At 37.1% G+C, this 10,852-nt stretch overlaps 2 protein-coding genes and 1 long non-coding RNA gene across 4 annotated transcripts; 1 reads left to right on the top strand and 2 right to left on the bottom strand.

Annotated features, from left to right (window-relative positions):
* Nucleotides 1-1,136: 1,136 nt before the first annotated feature.
* Nucleotides 1,137-4,569, bottom strand: suv39h1a (SUV39H1 histone lysine methyltransferase a). Its single transcript, XM_082189348.1, has 6 exons — nt 4,461-4,569; nt 4,040-4,185; nt 3,244-3,903; nt 2,816-2,962; nt 1,689-1,818; nt 1,137-1,555 (listed from the first exon to the last, which is right to left on the bottom strand). The coding sequence occupies exons 1-6, from the start codon at nt 4,477-4,479 to the stop codon at nt 1,422-1,424; spliced, it is 1,236 nt and encodes a 411-aa protein (XP_082045474.1). The 5' UTR covers nt 4,480-4,569; the 3' UTR covers nt 1,137-1,421.
* Nucleotides 4,570-4,997: 428 nt separating this feature from the next.
* Nucleotides 4,998-8,957, bottom strand: LOC309513485 (organic solute transporter subunit alpha). 2 transcript variants are annotated; one of them, XM_082189346.1, is made up of 7 exons: nt 8,568-8,957; nt 7,797-7,948; nt 7,648-7,721; nt 7,368-7,523; nt 6,951-7,062; nt 6,181-6,433; nt 4,998-6,063 (listed from the first exon to the last, which is right to left on the bottom strand). In XM_082189346.1, the coding sequence occupies exons 1-7, from the start codon at nt 8,632-8,634 to the stop codon at nt 5,633-5,635; spliced, it is 1,245 nt and encodes a 414-aa protein (XP_082045472.1). In that variant the 5' UTR covers nt 8,635-8,957; the 3' UTR covers nt 4,998-5,632. The 2 variants fall into 2 exon arrangements, with proteins under 2 accessions (XP_082045472.1, XP_082045473.1); XM_082189347.1 differs by lacking the exon at nt 7,797-7,948.
* Nucleotides 8,958-9,813: 856 nt separating this feature from the next.
* Nucleotides 9,814-10,551, top strand: LOC309513510. The gene is made up of 2 exons (XR_014211458.1): nt 9,814-10,072; nt 10,170-10,551. It is a non-coding gene; the product is annotated as an uncharacterized lncRNA (long non-coding RNA).
* Nucleotides 10,552-10,852: the final 301 nt, after the last annotated feature.

Below are 10,852 nucleotides of genomic sequence, written 5' to 3'. Positions count from 1 at the left end.
GCTTTGAATTTGTTCTTGTTTGAGAAGCCTTTCACTTGGATATACTTCCATTTCATGACGGCTTACATTTTTTTAATCAGATTAACGAATATGTTTATTCAGGTTCTCGCTCTGTTCCTTCTTTCCAATTTGGGTCATTTGCAAGAATGTTAAATATTTGCATGAGCTTTTAATAACATCAGATTGTACCAGGGTGTCTCTGCAGCCACCTTAGGTTCCATCGGAATTCAACAGTGAAATGTTCAGCAGCATGCGGTGGATGAACATTAGTTCACCCGGCGTGAGATTGGCCATGGTTAGATGCTCAGACCATATGTGTAAGGTCAGCTGATTAATGTTTGCCAGTCTGCGCTTTCTGAAGTTTGATCCACAGCAAATCCAATAAAGGCAACCACTCGCCCTCGGCAACCACAGCATATCGGGATGCTCTGTAGATAGTTTATCTAGGTTCTACAGAGTAGAAGATAGGTGTACAAAAGAGCTATGGATATATAAATGAACAGAATGACAGCAGGGAGGAATGAAGACTTCAACAGCAGAGGGAGAGGGATGAGGAAAGACGCTGGCCTGGAGGAATCTCAGCTCCTCATGGCAGGTTAAAGCTGAGCTGAGTGTCAGCAAGGCCAGATGAATAGGGTTCTATTGTAGCCCACTCCCATATTCACTACACAGATGTGTTATTTATTGCTATTTTATCTGGACATTACATGTGTTCAGTAAAACAGCCTTGTGTTTCAATGTTTTAAATGTGGAATAATGATGCACAAAATCCTTCAATAACTAACAAATTACATATCTTTCACCTAATCCTAAACATTTGCCACTGTCACAAGGTGAGCTTGTTATCTTTATTCACAAACGTAGTATTTTTTTCATTTTGTTTAAAGATTTGTATCTCTTTGTACATCTCCCTTGTTGCCTTTTCATCAGAAAATTTTGCAAAGCATTGAACCAAATGTGCTATGAATACAATAGCACCATCTGGTGGCAAATATAGTACGTATATATATATAGAGAGAGAGAGAAAGAGAGAGAGAAAAAGAGAGAGAGATAAGGATATGTAATCAACATACAGTATATTCTTGAAGACAGAATAAATACTCCACTCAGTATCAAAAGTAATATTTTTATTAACTGAACAAAAGAACATAAAAACATGCATATTCATTGTGGATAAAAAAAAAGTATTTTATTAAAACAGTCCTGAAAATGGATTGAAACAATTTAAATTAATTGAATTAATAAAAGCCATCATACATCACAATGGTCACTAACAAATGCATGAAGTTAAAATCTATTTAAAGTACATATACACAAATAAAATAAATAAACATACACAAAAATAAATTTCATGAAATTTGTTAAAAATTTTGACATATATTGATGCCTGTCATTGTATCTGTACTTTTGTGTGAGCTGGATTAAAACATATATTTCCGGCAGTTCTTCACTCCACACTTGCACTCCAAATGGATCCGCTTGATGGGTGATCCTTCAATTCCAGCCCGACTTAAGTCGGTGTCCATTTTTTTACTCTCTGCATCTACTGGATCAACTGTAGCAAAAATGAGAAGTATACATTAGGTATTTACAAAGTTATATAAGATATAATTTTTCCCACATTATCATATTAACAGACCCGCCCCCAAAAATGTAATAAAAGGCCAAATAAAAAATTAAAATCCTACTGGTCATCTTGTAGTCAAAGGTGAGCTCTTCTCCTGCTTTGATCCCTCGTTTAGCAAACAATGCAATTCTGGGAAGTCGCTCATCTAAGTTCTCAACAAAAACATTATACACCAGCAAGTTTGGATCGCACTGGAAAAACAATGGTAAAGATTTATTAATTGCATGCTTTGTGAAATTACTGTTATAATGTTAACTTGGCAGCACACTGCGAAAAATTAACACATTAACTTTTAGAAACATTGCCCAGACTTGGCAACTCACTGCATTAATGGTTTTCACAACACCTTTAAAATGTTTATTCTCTTAAAATTTAAGGAGGTCTATAATGCTAAATGTACTGGGTAAACATCACATATAATTATTTTAATTTAATTAATAAAAATTATAAAAAATTTAAAATTCAGCAGCCATTACTACAGTCACATGATCCTTCATAAAATTAATAATCCTTCAGAATAAATGATACCGTCTATAAACAAATAAATATCGGAATTTGTTTGTTGCAATATTGAAAGGGGTGGATTCTGGAATCCAATGCTGCTTCAATATAGATGTAATGAGTGATTATAATCAAGGTATTAATCAGAATTTTTCCTCCTAAATATCAAATGAGTTGAATGACTTCTCTAGGCTTGTGAGATTTTACTTTGTTATAGAAGTTATCAGTGTGATCACTGAAATGTTCTTTTCATGCTGGCGCCCAGCATCCCAAATCTGCAACCTGGAAGGTCACGACCATATTTAAATTCAGGGTCCGAGTGTCAGCTGCATAATTGATGGAGATATGCTTCAGTCTATCTGTATATGTGTGGAAAATGTGTGTTTATCTACTTCTAAGCCAATCAGAATCATTCGACCTGAAGCAAGGATGTAGCTTAGGCCTCGGTAAAGGGTATAATTGCTGTGATCTTTGTAACTGTAGGGGTGGCCTACGAACTCCGTGTGAATCTTGAAGCTGACTTCTGCCTGATGAAACTAAACTATCTTCAGTAAAACTTTTCTTCCAATTTATTATCATTCTGACTCCAGGTCTTCATTCATCATATCTGGTTCTGGGTCTTTGACTGTAAATCCCCTTACACTTGATAGACAGCCCAGATGATGTGTATAGCTAGTTAGTGCTCACGCTGTGGTTGACAAAGTGAGAGACGTTTCCATAATGAGCTGCATCGATGGTGTAAATGTCCTCCACATAGTCCAGATCAAACAGGTAGGTGACGCCTTGCTTATCGTAAACCACTCCTCTCCTCTCTGCTTCCTCTGTGGTGATGATCTGATGCAATACACAACTGACAGCAAGTCAACATTCACAGTAAAAACAAAACAAAAAAACAAACAGAATTCACCAACATTAAGCAATTTAAAGGGATAATTCACCCAAAAACTGATAACAAAAACTGAAACAACTAATGTTGTTTCGGAAACCACTGACTTTCATTGTATAGACAAAAACATTTGAAACATTCTTCAAAACATCTTTAATGTAAAAAAAAAAAAAATTATAATATTTTGCATGTTCACACAGGAATGACATTTTTGGATGAACTTGCTTACCTCTCCTAGATACTCCATAACGAAGCTGTTTTTGTAAATCATCTGTAGCGTCCGCACTCCCCACCCTCTGCCATTTGCTGTTTTGAAGATGCACAGATCATACTGAATACCTCTCTGCACAACCCTGTTAGCACAGTCAGGACCACATCGGCACATGGAGTTACACTCGTAGATGGGTACCCCGGGCATCACTTTCACCTGCCTGCTGACATTATACGCTCTCCGATGCTTCAGCAGCCCTGGACAGCAGCCGTCGATCGGCTGAGAGATGCAGTCATCACACTCACAGCCCACCGTCACTCTATTCACATCCACTCCTTTCCCAAACTTATTGTCATTAATGTAGGTGAAGTTTTTAGGAGGTCCGTCCAGATCGACCTCATTGCAAACAAATATGCGGCCCTTGTGCCTGCAGGTCTGGTTCATGAGGTGTTCCCATTTTTTAAGCTTGATACTTTGCTTGGCCTTCTGGAGGAGGAAGGACACAACGGGGGCGCTCAAAGATGTTGAATCGAGCGGGTCATTGGCCTGAAGCAGAGCTGCCTTCATGTCTTTTCGAAACTGGTGCAAGAGTATTGGGCATTTAAGGTTTTTGAGAGGCTCCCATGTGTTTTCTGACTCTGCATAGCCCCTCCACTTCACCAGGAAGAACTCCCGACCCTGAACAGGCATATTTCTAAAGGTTACGGTGACATGAATCATGTAAACTGGAAATATAAAATATTGATAAGGAGAAACAGTTGGAGCCACAAATGACTAGATCACAGTTGTATGCAATGCATAATTAATAACTCACCTTGTGTTTTTTGTAGTTGCACAGATACTCCACTTCATAGTCATTAAAGTTGTTCTTTGTCACACTAAGCTGTTTGCAAACTAGTCTTTCTCTTCGGCATAGAGCCTGGAGGTCCTCCCATGAAAGTTTACAAGACATCCTGCAATCTTAAATCATATGTAAGGGGCTCAATGTATATTCCTTAAGAAACAACTGCAACCTTTCACACATGTTAGTGTCATGTAGCACTTGCTGTACACTACTCATGTCATTAACGATAGCATATTTAAAAGTTCCCTAGTAAGACAGCATTTTGTGATTATTCATTGCTATTTTATATATATATATATATTTGTTTACGTTTATTCATTGTTATTTATAGGAAACGTGCATCTAAACGGCAATGTTCATCACTATTTGAAGAAAGCAAAAGAAATCCTACCTTTCAAATATTGCGCCATGTTCGCGCCTGAATCAATCACCTCACCTCGCCTCAGTCGCCTCCCCTTCAGTACAGGCTGGATTCCCAATACTGGATAATGCGAATATGGAATTCGCGTTGATGATTGGTCGAGTTGTAGCTGAGAGAAGAAAACCTAACGTTCATTGGTCAATCCCGTTGACACAAAACCATGACACAATGTGTTTATGTATTTATGTCTAAGCTGTCAACAACTTAAAATCACAATTTGTAAGCGAAAACTCGTATTTATATCACTGTTATTTTTTATTTTTTTATTTTTTTATATTTTATAACAGAATATAGGCTAATCATGAAAAATATCTCACTCCTTACTGAAAGTTATTTAAGTTGTCTTCATTGAAATGAACAGGATATAGACCTTATTCAGGGTAGCACCATATTTGCAATGAAAACGAGGCTGCACATGTCTGTTGATCAGCTAACGATACATATTTTTTTTTAAAGAAGAAAAAAAAGAAAAACTTACGTAGACAAAAAACCCATTTAAATAAGTTTTTAGTTTTGAAAATGAATGATCAGCTTTGCTTTACACAGTGCACGCCATTGTATAGACGGCAAGTATGCCTCACAGCCTCGTTTTCATTAAAGATTCAGTATGAAAAAAATCTGAACATTACACATCCATAACAAAAACGCAAATTTTGAAGCTGTTATGTTTATTTTTAAAAACACGTACATGTTTCTAATTAAAGTGACTAGATAAGAACGTTTGGGTTAAGTGTTTACATTGTTGACCAAAACGTCCAATATTGTCAAGTTATGTTTACCACAGGCCTTATTTTACTCTTAAATAATAATAATTTTAAAAAAACGTATAAAACCCCATAGGAAAATCTTGAGAGAACCACTGGAAAATTAGTCTTCCGGGTATTGATGTCACGCCTATGGCAGCTTCTGGATCAAATGTAAAAATGTAGCCTTATTTATTGGGAATCACTAATACATTGTGTATTTTTTATTTTATTTAAATGTACTAATAATAGTAAACTGCAGGTACTATTAGGGATAAAAAAATAAAAAAAACTTGCTATGCTGGTGAGTTTACAATTCAAATGGCATTTAGTTCCCTGGACCCCAGTGGAGTCATAGACATAAAAACTGGAATAAACTATACATTTATACATTTTTCTCTATACAACAGTAACATCACCACTGTCAATATGGTTAATTTGAGCACTGACAGTAATTGTCGGCAGCTCCACATTCATGGAGTCCTCAGGAGGTGTAAAATGTACTTTCTCCATGTTTGTTGCAGTTTGTAGTCTGTGCTGTAAGGGAAAAGGGAAGCAGTCCAGTGGTGCGTGTTCAATTTTACAGAGGCTGTCTTCACTGTCGCTGTTGTATCCGAGGTTAGAATGGCATGACTCGTCCTCTTGAGAGGAGAGCTGCACAGCGATTGGCAGCTCGTCTTCTGTCTGAATTGCCTTTTCATTGAGAACTCTTATTACATCAATCTCCATTTCTTCACCCTCGCCATGACAAGGTTCAACTTTCCGGAATGTGTGATGTGCAAAGAGGCTGATGCAGAACATCTCCACAATTACAGAATAGTGGTAGATTACTGGTAGAAAGACAAAATGAGAGAAAATCATTATTGTAACAAATTAAAGCAGATGTATTCCAGTTTCCAGATCCCAAAACTTTTGAAAAATCGAAGGAAATGTTTTATATTTCATACATTGAGAACGAAACAGGTCAGAGAAGGGAGGAGTGCAGGGGATGACATTCAGTGCACCCATGGTCTCCAGAATTCCACTCTGTAGTCCACAAAGGACCAGGACAACAATGATGCAAATAAATTTGGCTCGAAGACTGTATCCAGGCAATGCCCTTTTTGAAGCTTTATAAAACAGCAAGTAGCCATAGAAGGACAGAAACGTGGATATGGCAATGATGGCATTTACATACATGTTGGGATTAACCGAATTCACCTGAGAAAGAGAAAAAGATTACAAAGTCACAGGAAACAAATTCTTACCCCTAACCCTAATAAGAAATGTTTCTTGAGCACCAAATCAGTATATTAGGAAGATTTCTAAAGGATCATGTGAGTGACACTGAAGATTGGAGTAATGATGCTGAAAATTCAGCTTTGCCATCACAGGAATAAATTAAAAATTACAAATATATTAAAACAGAAAACAGTTATTTTAAATTGTTATAATATTTCACAACATTACGGGGTTTGCTGTATTTTTGATCACATAAATGCAGCCTTGGTAAGCATTCTTTCAAACACATAAAAAAATCATAATGATTCCAAACTTTTGAACGGTACTCCAAATGAGGTATCGCTTTTTAAGGAAGCAGCATATGAATGAGACTGAATTTTCAAGAAAAATGTTGTGATCTTGAAGAAGAGATGAATTAAACTAGGATAAATAAAAGCTTCTCTCTCAACAGGCCTATCATATAAATATTACATTAGCAATGGCGTATTGTACTTACATCACCGTAATCATATTGTTCATTTGTCCAGAGGACAAGAGTGAGGAAGAACAGGAATGTTCTGACCACAGAGAGCTGAAGAACAGCGGCCATCATCCACCCAACACTGGTCCTAATGGGAAAAAAGGTTAAGATTCCACCATTATTCTTCGCTTTCGCTAGCTACGCTAGCGGCGGTCATATAGGGATTGTCAAAGTTTATTTTTTTTTATTTTTTTGTCATCTACTGAATTTTTCGTCAACGATACCAGGGACACCGAAACACCGGGGAACATGAAATTTGGTGGGCATGTAGCCCCACTAGACTTTTACGGAAAAATTTCGTTTGGTCCCCGGGGGCCACTCTAGTTATGAAACAGACCGGTTATTATAAATTACGCAAGTTAAAGATATGCAGGTGTATGTGTGATTAAGTACTTGTTGATGTCTAAGAGAGGAAGACAGCAGCAGCAGCAACAGGGGAAGGGGTTTGGAGACACCTGCTCCCCTGCTAATGCCTCCAGCATGCGGGTCTTTCCACCGAAGAAGTCTTTGATAAGACCCATGAACTTCAAGAGTGTAATGGAGTGATATCTGCCAAGAAATTTTAAAACATTCCATACAGATATGACTGGCCATTTTGATCACTATTGTGCAATTCGATTACAAAACACACAAAACATTACAAAACAACAGTGTTTAGTCAAAAGTCACTCACAGAGATGCAATGAAATTGCACAGAGATGAGGAGCGTGGAACATATAGCGCAATGATAGACGTCATCCCGAAGACCTGTCAAAAGTACAAAATGTTACCAAAAGGTAACTAAAGGAAATTAATTAATTGAAGGAGAAGGTGCTTCTTTACTGGATATATTCCCAGAATCCACAGGCAGAGATGCCTGCGCCGCTGAGAGGGGACATGACGCAGAAAAAAGCCGATCTCCTCCAAGAAGAGAGCAAGCAGCAGCACAGCAAACACAGCAGGAAGGAGGAACAGCCAGAGATCGTTCTTGATCACTATGAGCAGAACGAGCAAAACCACATTCTTAAAAATAAAGCTTCCAATAGGAGATTTTCAAAACAATGCCACAGAAGAACCATTTTGGGTTCCCAAAAGAATCTTTCAGCAAATAGTTCTTAAAATAACCATTTTTAGAAAAACATTTTAATAGTCTAGAAGCTTTTTCCACAACAAGTGAAATGGAAATGTTCTTCATGGAACCATGGATGCCAAAAAATAACCTTTATTTTTGAGATTCAAAGAGACATATAATTTCCCATCCTGGTACCCATTCATGTGTCTAAATGTTCCATAGCTCAGAGGCACACTTTTGGCAGCTTTTAGGGTAATAATGGAAACAAGTGAAAATGAAGACGGAAAATGGGTGAACAATGCTATATAGATGACTCAAATAGCTCTGTACATATTGTTGACTGAGCAGTTTCATCTGTGTTGGGTTTATTTCTACTGCATTTACAAATTGTACAGCATTTATTTATACATGCAGCGTATTGTCATTCCTGTCATTAACCAGGTAAAATTACATTTAACATTGTAACACTGGTTATAGCAGCAAACCGCAGAGCTTGGTTTGATACATCTACTTTCATCATCCTGTTGAGTTAAACCTCTTACCTTTAAAGAACTCAGATGACAAAGGGATCCCACCTCCCATGAACGTGCAGTTGTCCACCCTCCTCATTGTTCAGTGAAATCTGAAAGACCTATGGAACACAAGAATTTCGATTGGGAGCCCTCAGATGTCAAGATCCAAATAAGTAAACAAACGCTTATTTGTTAATTAGGTGCAAACCCCTGTGCCACAGAAATAGTGAAAGATTTAGATAAATAGGCAATTGTGTATAAATAGTTCATGCCAAATCTATACCAAGGTGGATTCTTATTGCCTAAGGGATGTCTTTCTGAGCTCACTTATTAATGATTGACTCAAACACAGGTAGGGCGCAGGTAGAGGGCCAAGTCCATCTTCCCACAAGTCTCAGACAACCTTGCATGATTTATGTTAGGATATACAGTACATGGGAAATGTATAAACATTTAATACAGTTCTTAAAAAAAAAAACTATATTTGAATGACTGATGAAATATGTAGCAAACAGTCCTCTGTCTGTAATGAGCCATTTTACAATTTTATAATTTACTTTAAATTAGGCCTAGCCTATAATATAATTTCAGTCATTGGTCATAATTCACGTTACACACAGAAAAAAAGTGTCTGGTTACTAATTACTAGATTTTTTAAAGGAATTATAGCCCACTTGATAAAAAAAATTATCTAACATGAATTGTACTTAAAGGTTGACAGTTTGAGTCATAATCTCATTTTTGAGTTGGAGGAGGAATCTGAAACCAACCAAAACTTAGCTTTATAGGGATAACCCTAAAAGGAAAATTATGTAATTTACTCACCCTCATGTTATTTCTGTCTTCTGATGAACACAAAAGATACATTGAATGTCGGTAACCGAACAGTTGATGGTCACATAGGCCTACTCTGGAAGTCAATAGGGACCATCAACTGTTTGGTTACCGTTACACATATTCTTTAAAATATATTTTCTGCTCAGCAGAAGAAAGAAATTCATAGCCTATAGGTTTGGAACAACTTGACGGTGAGTAAATTATAACCGAATTTACATTTTTGAGTGAACTAGGCTATTCCTTTAAGTGCATTGACGGAATTTTGCCTCAACTATTGAAAAAGTGGAGAATCTCCGGATCAAAACACACACAAAAAATATATATATATGTTTGTTTAAAAGCAGAGGCTCTGTTCTTTCTTTTGATATATTGCATGCTCAAATATTCTTACAAGAAAGAATGCTGGGGGGCATGAGCATTTAGTGCGTTGGAGTGAGGGGCTTTTATTTTAAAATCCATTACTGGAGACAAAACCGGAAGTCAAACGAGAGATGCAATTCAAAACATTGAGGCAGGATGCCTTAAAATTGAGCATTTTATATTAATAACAATTACTTACATTTAATAGATAAAGTGATAAATAATACTTTAAATAAAATGCAACGCTGCGTTTAAATGCGTTATTCTTGTGACCTTGAAAGTAAAAACTGGTTTGCATGAACAATTTACTGAAATTTAAAAGATTTCGTTAATAACAGGTACGTCAGTGATTTTACAGTGCATTACATATAATCACTAAATCACAGAGGAGTTAAGTGAACCGAGTAATTAATGGCTTTGAATTGTTTTAAACAGAGCTGTGACAGTCTTTATAAAGAGATGGAGAAGCGGAATGATGTGGAGGTTCCTGAGAGGGAATCGGGTGCAGCCGAAGCGATCGCGGAGTCTCTCTCATTCCCTGAGGTGTACCGCATGATTCAAGCTGGGGAGGAGGTTCCTGGACTCCAAAAGCTGGAGATCAAACCTTGTCATGATCAGCCCACGGTTTCTCAGATGCCCAGAAAGTCAAAACCATGGGAAAAATGACTGTTTCCTAATAATAAAATATGGACTGGTTTACAATATTGCTTATATGCAAACGTAGTAAAAAAAAATTGTTAGCTTTGCAGTTTGACTTTAATACATGGCACATGCACAGCACACATTAATGTAAAATAAAGCATGCTTTAAGAAACTGCCTAACTTTGTCAGATTTAGCATAATAGTGGTACTTGCATCTTAACAGCTTTGGCTAGTTAAGATTAAGTGAGGGCAATGTCACCTGACTCAAACCCAAAGCCTCTCATGACTGTTAAGCGGTTCCTCATGTGCTTGTAAAAGGAAATGCAAAAGGTTGACACACATCCTGCTTCAACGCTTATTAGAGGAAGTGAACTTCACTCACAACTGGTCAACAAGCAGTCAAATGTACAGATCAGAAAAACAGCAAAAGTTCTGGAGTATACCAACACTCTGGTGGAACTACAAAATGAATGGAT

The sequence above is a fragment of the Leuciscus leuciscus genome (assembly GCF_965113295.1).
Source record: "Leuciscus leuciscus genome assembly, chromosome: 13".
In the NCBI taxonomy this organism is placed as follows: Eukaryota; Metazoa; Chordata; class Actinopteri; order Cypriniformes; family Leuciscidae; genus Leuciscus; species Leuciscus leuciscus.
Note: the sequence above shows the minus strand (reverse complement) of the source record. Positions and strands in the feature narration are given on the sequence as shown.